This window comes from Stegodyphus dumicola, chromosome 3, assembly GCF_044657685.1.
Source record: "Stegodyphus dumicola isolate Sdum_Otavi_A_Nest chromosome 3, ASM4465768v1".
Classification (NCBI taxonomy): domain Eukaryota; kingdom Metazoa; phylum Arthropoda; class Arachnida; order Araneae; family Eresidae; genus Stegodyphus; species Stegodyphus dumicola.
The window spans coordinates 149,295,342-149,309,642 of NC_140770.1; the positions used below are offsets into that span (position 1 = coordinate 149,295,342).

General features: G+C 26.3%; 1 protein-coding gene across 1 annotated transcript in view; it reads left to right on the forward strand.

Moving 5' to 3' along the window:
• Nucleotides 1–12,472, forward strand: part of LOC118197102 (mediator of RNA polymerase II transcription subunit 13-like) — a 189,829-nt gene extending 177,357 nt beyond the window's left edge. Inside the window, exon 27 of the mRNA XM_085813454.1 lies at nucleotides 1,156–12,472. Coding sequence (XP_085669580.1) covers nucleotides 1,156–1,288 — 133 coding nt within the window. The 3' untranslated portion in view covers nucleotides 1,289–12,472. The remainder of the gene's footprint in view (nucleotides 1–1,155) is intronic.
• Nucleotides 12,473–14,301: the final 1,829 nt, after the last annotated feature.

Sequence of the window (14,301 nt, forward strand, 5' to 3'; positions counted from 1 at the left end):
TCACAGTTTTCTGAAAACAAATTAGGACATTTTTTATTGTAATATAAACAATCTTTACGTAATCATCTTCGAAGTAACATCTATGGAACCGACACATTTGTTCCTTTGCTTCTTGGGGAACATTCACATGATTTTCTAGCTGTTATTATTATATAGTTGTTATATAAACAAGTGGGCTTTATAATGTTGGATAGTGTCATCTTATTTAGACAGAACAGTCGGGTCAGAAATATAGGAATAATATGAGAAACTAATCTAAAAACTCCTCTCTTTGTCAAGTGGCCACGTTTCAAAATGGGATAGTGTACTGATTAATGGAAACATGCTTCAGTTCTGCATAAACTATATTGTCTAAAATCATGCTACATACATTTCTTCTATAGAAGGTACAGTTATGCCTTCTAACAGCCAAATTCGATTATTGCAGATTTCACACATATGATATGAATTTTCCATACCATTCATGTGAAACAGTATGGAAGTAGCATGGAATGTGTGGAATAAATGTCACAAAATATTTTATAATATTCTATAGATTCTTCTGTTATATTGTTAAAATAGACAACATATATCAAATATACAATAATTATGCACAAATTCTTTGTACATAACATCTTAGGTATTTAAAAAAGAATGGTGGAAAATCTGTTACCATAATCTACACAGTTTTTTTTTCACTGTGTGTCAAATTTTTGATAATGAGTAACATTATAAGTTGCATGAAAAGTTCTTGACCAGCTGTTAAAAATCACACTGATGTTGCTAATATAGTACCAAGAAAGTTTTTTAGTGTATATGTTTCCATTTCTTGGAAAATACATTGTCCTAAAATTTTTAACTGATGTTGCATATATAGTTTTAACTGATGTATAGTATATATAGTTTAAACAACTAAACTGAAAATCTAAAGATAATTTTTTCATACTTTAATATAAAAAAGTTTTCCTCCTTGAAATAAAGAAATAACAAATGCAAAATCATTAATTAATTTTTTTTTCTTCATGTAATGCATTAAAAGTATTAAATATTTATTTAATTTCAGTTATATAAAACAAGGAATTTTTATGAATTTTTGACAGATGTTTTCTGAAAATATTTTATATTTTCTAATTATTTAAATTTTTCCATATGCTTAATTCTCATTATTTATTTTAGGTTTGTATTAGAAGGATACAATGCATTATCTTGGCTTGTTCCGGATCCTAAATATCATGATAGACGTTCATGTTTACCTCTTCATATACAAATTTTAATGCAGCTGTATAACATTGTGGAAGCAATTTTGTGATATTAATCAGTAGGTTCTGTAATATGGTATTTTGAAATGTGTACAGCGGTTTCTCAAGTTTTTTAGTGGCAAATATTTTAAAAAGAGATGTTTTTATGAAACAGATATGCTGTATATTTATGGCTGATATTATGTAATATATTTGAAAATTATATAATCTATTTTTAAAAAATTATTATTTATTTGGCTGTTTAAATTGCTTTTAAATAACTTTTTAAAAGTGTAGATGCTAAGTCAGTGAGGTAAAATTGATTATTACTCTCAGGGTATATCCATTTCAAAAATTGGTTTGAGAAATATGTTGCTGCTTATAGGTATATGATATTCAATTCTTAATAAAATTACCATAAATTACTCAGAGTTGCTATTAGAGTTTAGAAAATATATTTTTCGAATGTTAAATAAAATGTATATAACTGAAGTTATATTTTCAAACATTTATTTGTAAAACTTGTTGCTGATTTATTGTTATCTGTATTGATTTGTTTTGCTGTTAAATGTATTGTTATTTTGTTAGTTAGCTTTTGCCATTAACTCGATTTTATTTTATATTTCTCATTGAAAGAAACTGTGTATTTGAAATAATTTAAGGTTGTTACAAATGACAAAAATGTGCCAGTGAATAGTAATAAAACTGAATCAAATAATTTTCTTCTTTACCTTTATTAAATGATAAATTATGTAATTGTTAAAATGTTTAATATTAAGTTAATATATATTTCTGTATATTATGTTAATAAAGTGTAAATATATATTTTAAAAATACAGCCAACCTTAATTATTAAATAGAAGAAAATCATTTTATGTATGAAGTCTTAGAAAATTAATCTTTAGCAGTGAGCACTGAAAGCAATATATTTAATTTATCCATAAACTTAAGTTGCATTAGCTTAATTTTGAATTTAATTAAAAAATAATAAGACCAATTTCAAATGAAATTAATTGAATCTCATTGAGTCAGAAGTATAATAATTTCCTACATATCTATCTTTATCATATTGTTTATTAGTTTGCTGAATAAGTAGAAAATAATGTAAAGATATGAAAATTGTTGACAATTTTTAATACTTTAGTTTGTATTGTATTCAGCAGACTCATCACTTTTAAAAATATCATCTTTGATTCCCGTGATGGTGTAGACAGAAAATTAAACTTCTTTTATTGGAAGCTGCACTGTCCTTAGCAATAAAGGTTCTGCCTTACGGATTGTCATATTTAAGTATATGGTATTAATTCTGTTTACTACTTTTTTATAATTTTTATGTTAAGTCAACAACATGTAATGTTTAAATTCAAAAGATTTGATTATATTAAATGCATGTATTAAAATATTCTAGTGATTTAAGTATTTTATAAAATTCAAAAATTATTTAACAAAAATAATATTGAAGACCACCTTTACATATAAAGGTAGTTTTCAATACTAAAGAATATAGTATTTGTATAATTGTAAAAATTGTATAGTATTTCTTTTTATATTATTATTTCTGTTTAAGTTTTCAATTATTAGGTACTTCATATATATATAAGGTAAAGAATCAACAGGAATGGGAATGTGATATGGATCAGTTGGGAAATTAAGAAATAGATTGTAATGAAAGATCATTAAATAACTAAGGTTGGCTATGTTAATTCTGTCATTAGCAATTAAGGGGGAAAAAAGAAAGTTTTAAGTCAATAATATATATTCAATTTCTATATAATGATGAAATGAACTGAAATAAATACTTCTAGAGAAATGGGCAAAAAGAAATTAACTGTCATCCCATTTGTCTCTTGATGAACACAGAGAACAAATAACTGAAAAAAGTATCCTTTCTGTAGTATTATTTTATGTGTAAAGTTTTTTCCTAACATAAATATACAAAGTTTGTAAAATTATAATTTTCATGGTTTTAGATTTAGAACATAATGTTACAGAATAGAAAAGAAAAGTTCAAAAGTTTCATTAAATGTATTCTGAAAATGGGCTAAGACAAATTCCTCAAGTTTTAAAAAGAAAATTTTTCTTAAGTGTGTATTAGGTTTATTATTTTATTAGTCTCATTTCAATTAGATGACTAAACACATTGGGTGGATCTCGCAGCTGAAGTTGTTGATGCTGAGAATCTCTTAAGCATTGTATTTTTACCCTCACTTTTTTTTTTTTTTTTTTTTTAGATAAATATTTTTAAAATTATAAACCCTATCATTTTAAAATCATGGGACTTTTATTAATATTTTTTTCCAAGTATCCCAAACAAAATAATATTTTAGATTTAGAAATAAAACTGAGATTTTGGATATTACATTTTTAATGAACAAATTCCAAGTGCCAAAACTTTCTACTTATGGAATTTGAAATTAATAAAACTATTTGATATAACTAAAAAAATGTTATTGAGAAGCTTGTCGTTACTCACGTAATGCATGATGTCTGCTAGAACAATATATATCTGTTTCCAATTTTGTGGACAAAATGAAAAAACTGTGTGGAAGTATCATTATTTTACGAAATAGGGTCATTTTGGATTGTTCATATGGTAAATAAGTTATGCAGAATCTCTGCATGTCTGTTTTAATGGATGAACATGAGTAATGTAGTCAAGCTTTATTGTGATATAATGGTTGTATAATGCTGTAATAAAAGTTGTAATAATCTCCGTAATATTAAAGAAAAGATACATGTAATTATGTTGTTAGTAACATTGTAACAGTGACATTAAACATGATAGTCGGGAGTAATTTAAGTATACCGTAACCATCTGTTTTATTAATTATATGTATAATTCCTTTTCAGCTGATTAGGTGCTTGTTTTCAACTTTAATAATTATGTTGTCACACTCTATCTCTGTCAGTAAGTACAATTAGATAGCTGGATAGTACATTGTTTTATGTTTTCTGAGTGACATGCAATTATTTATTGTTAATAATTTTGAGTTACCTTAGACATCCAAAATGAAGATTCTATATGCCTAATATTACAATCATTAATATTTCTATTCATTTTAATGTTTGTTATATATATATATATATATATATATATAATTATTTTGTTTGACGTTGGGTAGAAGACCAGTGTCTTAGAAATTTGGATGTAAGGAATGAAGTGGAGTGCAAGCTTCATTTGATATTTTATTCCCCCCCTTTTTTTAAATATTAAAATCTTATAGTTTTCATCTTGCACTTTTAATTCATTGTTGTGTAAAAACATTAATTTGAAATTTATATGATATGAAAATGTATAAAAATTAATGAAAAGAAATAAAAATATAATTACTGATATACTATATTGTATGTACATTCTTATGGACTATTATGAAAAGCAAAGGTCAGTTTTTAGATTGTGTTCATATAATCCAAGCATATTTAAATTTGCTAGTGTGTTAATAAGCTTGAGTCACATTTGGATGCTTACGACTGAAGATTTATTAGTTGATAATTGTGATTCAGCAGTATCTGTTATAAAATTTATTTAGAGAAAACATATTAGCTTTTTAATGAAATACATTTTAAAATATGAGAGTTTTAAAACATTGTCTCTTTAAATTTTATATCTGTGTATGTGTACTTGTATGTGGGTATTTTTCTTTTCTCATGGTAATTCTTAAAATATTAATTACTACTATTTCTATTGTAGCATTTCTTTTCTGTACTTAACTGCAGTTATGTAACTATTATGCAGCTTCACTGCAAAATCTGTTTGCTGATATTTACATTATCATCTTGATATATTTCATATAACTTCTTGCTCATGTTATAAATTTTCCATTAGCACAAAAGGTTATCCGTTGAATTGTTTTCATTATATGCACATCTGTAGAATCTGTTATTAAAGCATCTATGATTAGTTTATTAACTTAACATATTTTATTAAGAATTTCTTTTTAAGAAATTAAAAAACATGAGCAGTGCTTTGCTTCGATAAGCAGGTTAAGATTAATATTTTAGCTGCGTCTGAAAGATGAGAAGAGAAAACTATGGCATCTTATTAAAGGTAAAAATAATTGTAATAATCAAGATCAGTGGTATTCAAACATTATGGCAGTGTGACACCCACAAAAATGCAAACAGTCAAAAACGATTTTGCGACTGCTATCAGAGCATTGACCATTACTTATATTCTACAACTTATTGCTTGTTATATATATATATATATAAATAACTCAGATTTTTAGGATTTTTATTATATATATATATATATATATATATATATATATATATAAAACTCAGATTTTTATCCATCTTGCAACCCCAAACATAGTCATGACCCATAGTTTATATACCACTGGTCTGGAACATATAACTTATGACTGAGTGTAATATATATAGTTATAAATTGTTTTATCATTATATAAAAATATATGGTTTAAAATGATGATAAAAAATCATTAATTATTATTAAATTTAATTAATTATTTATTCAATTAAACTTTGTTCATAAATTTAAATTGTTCCTGAAGGCTCTCTGTGATCCAAAGTGTTTGTAAATCAGAACTATGTTTCCATAGGAATTACTATAAAATGAGTTAATCTGTTCCTAGACCTGCTTATTCAGAATTTTCAACAGTACTTTGTGCACAAGGTCATAACATAAAATGAATATAAATCATTAAATCTAAGTTGAGAAAGACAAATTCAGTGCTAAACAAATATTATTTTATTATTTAGCACTTACTTTAATTTGACTTGTACTTACTTTGATTTTTACTTTAATTTGACTGTATCTGTACAAAGAAGAAAGGATAGCATAAAAACAATTAGGTACATGTCTTTCTGAGGCTTCATCTTTTATCCTTTCTTTGTCGCTTAGCATAATTTAACTGTGCTTAACCCCCATTTCTGTGAAAATTTGGACAACATGATTTGTTGTTGTTTATGTTTAAAAATATTTAGGTAAGATATGGCATTATCATAAAAAATTCTTGTGCTGTAGCTTGCTGCTATCATTACGTGAAACTTTGAACCTTTTCCGCTTTTATAAAAAATTTGTGGATCAAAGAAATAGATTCATTTTCCCTTCCTTCTTTCTTTGAAGGTCTTACCTCCATGACTGCCTTCTGTTTGTTATTGTTTCTGAAGTTGCCATGATTCTTTCTTACTGAGCTCATTTATATGGTCCTCTAATAATTCCTCTACATCTTCATTATCAACTTGTAAGCTCATAGGTTGCTTAGGCATGCCATAGCTATAGATAAGAAAATAAAACATCCTCCAAGCCCTCAATATCTCTGTTTGCAACAGAGTTTAGCATAATTTCCTGCAGGCGAATTCATGGTCCTGTTAGTCACTTGCTGTTAGGCTTTGTGAAGCGACAGAAATTATTAAAATGTTTCCAGACCTACCAAGGGTTAATTCTGTGGCACAAGTTATCTCAAAATGCATTTGAAAATTGTTAGTTTCTAACTTTTGGTTTTGAACGCAAGTCAGTGTTCGTCATCTGAGGTTTTCCCCCATGAACAGAATTGTTTAGGATCTTTGTTCCCACTGTATATAGATGTTTAAATGTGCATGTTTCATTTGTGAAAATTATGTACAGTAATTACCAGTGTCATTATATCTAGCAGCATTATGATGCCTATAACTATTGCATAATTAAAGCAGTCAATAGGTATATATGATGCCAATAATTCATTATAAAAAATATCTTTACAATTAACTCCTTTCTGTTATGTTGAAGAAGAATGCGCCTAAGATGATTTATATATAACTTTACTTGATTAGCCATAAAAGATTTGGAACAAATTATATGAAAAATTTATATTTTAACATTGTTGTGTAATTAGCAACTGTATCAATTAGTAGTTTTAAATTTTGCAACATTTTATTAATATGATTTAATTTAGAAAGCATAGTTTCTGATGAATATAGTTACCACTCTGATAGTAAATTTTTAATACTACAGTTTAATTTAAAGTACACTTATGCTTCAGAAGTTCCTCTTCAGTTTTTAAATTATACAATTTTAAATATAATTTATAGTATCTAACACATGTAGCTGTATTATTTTCTGAAATTCTTACTAAATTTTTTTTTGCATTTTGCCTAAATTTTTACATGATGTTGGTTTCACTGAAGAATGAAAGTGAAAATATTTTACCCTCACAATATTTATATTGTAAATAAATTATGTAGCTTTTATTAATTAAAAATTTTTATGTTGCATTCAACATTTTGAAATGTGAATTGTTGTATAACACTGAAGTCTTATACCATATGCAAATAAATTAAATATCTTCAAAATCTTAAAGTTCCGAATAATTAACTAAAAAATTTCCATTGTTAGTTTTAAGTGATAAAGTAAATACTGTTTAGTATGGAATTATTTTAGATTTTATGGGATTATTCAAACGAATTTTTGAACTAAAATAGGATCTTTTTCCCACTGAATTATGTCTATGATAGGAATAATTTCTGAATTTCTGCAGTTGGTTTCAGCTAGTAGTACTTGTATTCTTTGCTCAGTTTATCTATATGTAAGTTTCTGTACTGATTGTACTCAATTAGTCTTATATAAGTATTCACTATCAAGATTTGCTTTAGACATGACACTGTATGTTGCATTATATTGTTTCGAGATTATTGCAGTTTTGATAAAGTAATTGTTTTTATCTAGATTATTTTTTCTGTGAATTTTTCTATTAAATATTAAAATCCCATATTGTTTTGTTTTGTAAGTATAATTGTGGGAAATAATTTTCTAGTTTGTAAGTGATACAATTTCTTCAGTGTTATCTTTTTAATGTTAGCTTGTTTTAAAAGAGCATTACCTGTTATACTTTTCAGAGAAACTTACCTGCAGATTTTATATAATTTTAGTGTAACGTACTTGTTATGATAACATGATTGTTGAATGTCATTCCAAAAATTGTAAAATTAATTCACGTTTAACATTTCTTAAATAGCCTTATCAATTTTTTCCCATTTATTTATTTTACAATCTTCATTTTTATGCCTTTTCAACTGAATGAAATATCATTAAATGTAGGTTTTCGGGGAAAAAAGAGGCTTCTAATATTTCAAAAATTTCTTTAAAGCAGTATCTTTAGTGAAAATAAAAGGCATTGCCCTACTAAGAGCTATAGCAAGGCTGTAATGTTTACCATTCAACTGTATTTTACCTTTAGATAAATAACTCATGAAAGAGAAAGTTTATGTGTGGATATTACTATGAAAGTGCTATAAGCTTATTCTATTTAATCTTTGCTATCATTTCTGGTTTAAAAATAATATGATGCCATTTGAAAAGAACTGCATTACAATAACAATAACGAAGTTTTGAGATATTTTCTAAATTCACCCTTTAAATTAATTGATGTAATTACATAGATATAAGAATTTAGCCTCACCCAAATGAAGCTTTCCAGATGTAAACCTGAATAGTAAGATAAACTGGTGACACATAATCGTTTTTAGATTGAAGGCATTTGACATCTAGTTTAAGGTATCTGTTAATTTTAACCTTTTCGTCACAATCTTCAGATATATCATAATGAACATTTTAATTTGTATATCTGAATGTTATTCTGCAAGCTTAATCAGCTGTCTTGAGTTAAATCAATTTAATTTAAAAATGCATTTTTTAATTTAAAATTTGATTAGTTGAGTAGTTCAGTTTTAAATATCTTATGCATGTACAAATTGATAATAATTCTTAAATTTTTTCCACTTTATAATAACATTAAAGAAAGAAATCATTTGAAATTTTAAGTCTATTTTATGAATCATGGTTGAGTGTTCAAGGCAGGTAGTGGTTATTATTTAATTATTTACATAAGTTAAATATTATTACATCAGTTATTACTTGATTATAGTTTTTATATTCCTTTTTTTCAATAAAATATCCATGTAGTCAGCATATTAATTTTAATCCATTTAAATTTTCGTGTTAATTTCTGTATCAGTCTTTCTATTTTTAGATTAATTTTTTTTCCATAGTACTTGAACTTTTTAGTAATGCTTAGTTCCTGGATTAATTACTGAATCTTTTTAGGGCCTTTATTCATGCAACCTTAGTTAAAAAACTTGACAAGCAAAAGTAAATTTTGTGTTGTTGCCACATCTAAGCTAGGCATTGGTCACATGTTTGTGACTTGTATCGACATTTATAAGCTTCTGGTATTAGTGTATGAAGGCAGTTTCTTTGCTTGTCTGATTATCTAGTTTTTTGGAAAACCCATGGAGATAAGAAAGGAAGGAGTGGCCAGCTCGGCAGTAAGAGTGAAGCACTGCTTCGAAGCTTCAGTCTCTAGATGGGGTGTTTTTTATTTACATTCAGAAGCTTACTTGACAGTGCTTTGATAGTATTTCGACACACTATAGTTCCATACAAATCGAAAAATGGACATTTCCGCATGAAAGAAACATTTATTGTGTGATAGATAATAGCAATTTACGTTTGGTGACAGTTACACAAAAATTACATCTTGGTTATTTTTTGAGAACTAACAGCAACAATTTTGATTATTAATTTGTTTTATAAAATTCTAAGCTGTTGAACTACAGAAATATAGATTTTAGCAAAAATCTTATGCTTAAAGAATGAAAAATACTTTATGGAACCTTTAAAATTGTATACGTCTTTCGATACCCTTTATAAAGTATTCGTTACTTTTAGTTTTCCAAATGCCAAAATGTTTTAAATAAAATAATTTTTTGTCATCCACATAATATTGTGACGTACTTTTTAAAAATTTGTAGAGGAGAGAGGCTTTATAGTTGCTCATTTTAAACTTATCATTTTATTTTTATATAACTTAAAGATAATCACTTTGGATTTACATGTTTTACTTATTTGCATTAATTAAAAAATAAAATTACCACCAAATGCCACAATCCTCATCAAAATTAATAAATATACATGCAGATATGCCAATAAGTAAGCTTTTTTTTAATTTATAACCACCCATTTGTGTAAAATTATGTGAAGTTTTACACAAATATATGAAACAGAAGACGGATACATTTGTGAATTCGGCGGAAGTACAATGTGCAGTCAAGATGATGTGAACATGCCACATCATCAAGACAGCATATTAAAAATTTGAAAATAGGGTAATTGGACGGAGGTGAAAATATTTGTGTATCCTGTAACTTTAACATTGAATTAAAACATAAATTGAAATCGTGTTGATAAATATGTTATAAAACTATTTAAGCAAGAATTGTTCATACTGGAAAGCAATCTGTTAAAAGATATTGTAAAGGGAATTCTATGAGATGCGTACTTAAGAAAGTAATAAAGAAGAGTTCTAGAATATATATTGTTGAAATTAAGGGTAAAAAAAATCTGATAAGTATAATTAAAAGAATTATTCCCCATACATTTTATAAGAACTCAGTTACAAGTTCTAAATAATATTTTTTAAAAATTATTTTTTCTTTCCATTCAGAAATGTTCAGAGAAAGTTAAATACTATTTAACGCATTTCGCTATTAAAATAAAAGGTGCTGTAATTTGAAATGGACCAATTAGAGCATTAATTATAAATTGACTTAAATTTTTTTATTTAAAAGATGCCTCAGAAGCTAAAAAATCATGTCATATTTGAGAAAGTATTTTAGGAAGAAGCTCTATAAATAGAAAGGAAATAATGCATAATTTTAATATTAATAATACAATAAACTTTGATCTCAATTGTTGTAATCTAATCTTTAACCAAATAAAATCGAATTACCTTAAATTTTTTTTCTAATTTAATTAAGGAAAACTTGTGAAAATATTTCATTCAAATTAAACCATTCTAATACTTTAACATTTTTTTCTAGTTTAATTAAGGAAAACTTGTGAAAATATTTCATTCAAATTAAACCATTCTGAGCAAACTGTTCTGTGAAAAGTATAGCATTTAATTCCATTCAGATTGAGATGTTGTTTAAAAATGTATTCTTTTCATATACTTAGGACTCTGAAATATTGTAGAAAAAGATAATATGCATTTATATGTATATTTGTGACATAATTACAAAATATTTACATCCGATCGTATCAAAACCCATTGAACTTAATGGAAAAACGACCTAGTGTTTTGGTCACCACAAAGGGATTGCCAGTTCTTCAAAGCAGTGTATGGGGAAAACCGGTTAGGACCACTACATCTTACTTCCTAGCTCCATGGGAAAACCAAGTAAAATTATGGCAACCCATCTCACCTCCTGCGTTTATTTCAGCTGCATTGGCATAATAATCAGAAAATTTAAGGATTTATCATAAAGTGATAACTGTAAGATAGGCTTCTTATGCTTAAGAAAATACTCATTCTTTAATTTTTAGAACTCTTTAACGGCATTTTCATAAATTATTTACATTGATTTCCTATTTGTTTTTAAACATCTAATTTTAAAGTCCAAAATTTTTAAATGTAAGAAATTTGTCATTCTATGATTGTTAAGATATTCATTTTTGTTCTGCTGTTTCTTCCTCTAAGTATCTTAACAAAGCATAAACAAGGTAATTTAATTTAAAGTTTATATAATAATTTCCCTTAAATTTATTTTGATTTGTCTTTTGACATTTATAGATTATAAAAAGTTATTTTAACTATTATATGAGTTATATTTTATGTGAATTTTGAATCTGTCTGAAATGTAAGGAAAAGAATATATATTATAGAAATTCATATTGTATGAAAAAAAGTCAATAATAAAGAATGTTATTTGTAGTGAATTAAACTTTTTCAGAAAGTAGTTTCTACATCAGCTCTCTGGTTACTAGAATATGTATGCTTTCTATTATTCTTGTATGTACAGATCTGTTGAAGATGAGTATTGGAACCAATATTATGAGTTAACTGTTTTTATGACTATAAAAATTACAGTTAATGTTAATTCCACAATTATGCTCAAAGTAACATCTATGGGGTATATGTATGCCAAGTAAATAAATTAGTCTTTTTTTTTTTTAATGTTATTTATTTTATTTTTGTAAATATTTTCATATTATATAACAGTTGTTTCTAAAAAAAGTGCATCAGTGTGTTCTAGTTATATCTGAGGGCACAACTTTATTTGAAGACATTTTGAGAGAATTTAGGAGAGTTTAAGGTATTGTAACACTGTGTGTCCAGTATTTTGAATATGTATATAATGTATAAAAAGTTATTAAGTTTAAAATGTATATTAATACCTTTGTAAATTTTTATCAATGTAATTGTGTTAAATGATAATTACTATGACTAGTGACATTAAAAATTATTATCTGATTATGTGATTGTTGTAATTGAGAAATGTGTCATATTTATTAATTTTATCAACTAACTTAGGAGACAAACAAAAGCTTACAGAATCAAAAAGTTAAAAGAAAAGAAATTATCTTCTTAATGTTGATGTGATATCATTTTAAAAGGAATGGCCACAGCTTTTCATAAATTAGTTTTTAAACTCTTATGGTGGGGGACTATAAAATTTGTTTTTGTTATTTCCTCAGTTCGTATATATTATAATAGTATTTTGTTATTTTTATTTTTATGTGATAAAATGCACAACATTCACACATTCAGTAAAATAATTTTGAGGCCTCTATCATTAATATTACCAAAGTACCATATATATTATTAGTTATTCCTTATTTTTTCTAGGATTAGTGATGAGTTTTGCATTAAAATAAGCTCCAGAAAAAAATGTAATATAATTTTTATATAATTGGCTTATAGTCAAACTAACTGGCATTTTTTAAAGCACAGTACAAAACTTTGTACACACCATGCCCACAAAAAGTCGGTAACCGGCCTTGTTTTTCCATTTACAAAAATATGCAAATTTCCATGTTTTGGTATTTTAAAATATTTTATAAAAATTATGTAACTTTTATATGCTTCCTCTATTCTGTAGTAATATTTAAAAAAATTTTGTATGGACTGTAAAATTTAAAAGGCAAAAAGATGCGATTCCCATCCCCCCCAATCAAACTATTTCATTTTAAAGTTGGAGATTATATTCAGGGGCTGTGAACATTTACATGTGTACATTTTACTTAAAGTAATGAAATGTCAGTTTAGAAAAGGTTTCTGATTAGCTTTTTTATGCAGATTGTCATAAAAGAATTGATCCAATATTTTTTTTCAAAATGCATATATTCACAGAATCTTATTTTGTGTTTCAGAAAACACTAGCAATCTTCAGTATTGTCACATAGCCAACTCATAACATTATTTGCTTAAATTAAAAATGAGAAATATTTCTAGTTTAGTGATTTTTTATGATTCTCAAGTAATAAAATTTGAAGATCCAAATTAAGCGATTTATGTCAATTTCTTCTATACACAATGAATCTGCTAGTGCATTACTAAATTTAGTTGATATTACCTTTGAATGTACTAGAGCGTTAGCAATTTTAGAACACAAAATTGATGGGTTTGCTGATACAATGTTTGTGTATGTTTTGTTACAAAAATTAGACGCTTCAACAAAATTATGGTTTGAACGCGAATTTTGGTAAGAAAAATAATGTTCCCAAATTGAATGACTTAATTGAATTTTAAAAAATCATGCAAGAACCTTAGAAGCGTCTAGAGTTTCTAATTAACGAACCAAAAGCATTCTTCTAAAGGTATTGTATTGTTAACTAATGTTAAATCATCTAAGTGTAGTTTCTGTTTGAATAATCATATTATACATAAATGTCCTAAATTTCAAGATATATCAGTGAATGATAGGGTTGAATTTCTAAAAAATCAAGAATTGTGTTTTAACTGCTTTTTAAACCATAGAGTAAAGCAATGTTCTTCAAAATTTTCGTGTGCTTAAGTGCGGTAAAAAAAACATAACACCCCGATTCACTTTGAGAAAAGACAGAAAGAATTCATCCCATGGTGCACATTCTCAAAAAGCATCTTTCGCCCCAAATAATGTTAGTGAAATAAATAATTCAAGCGAATTAAATCCGAACGCGATTAGTTTCAAAACCAAAAATGCGACTCCCTCCATAAAACAGTCATTTGTCAGAACCAGTTATGAATGTGAACATAAATCCTTCTCGGCGCCAGAGCAAGGTTTCCTTCCCCAAGGTCGGAAAACTTACGTGTTTTTGTCTACT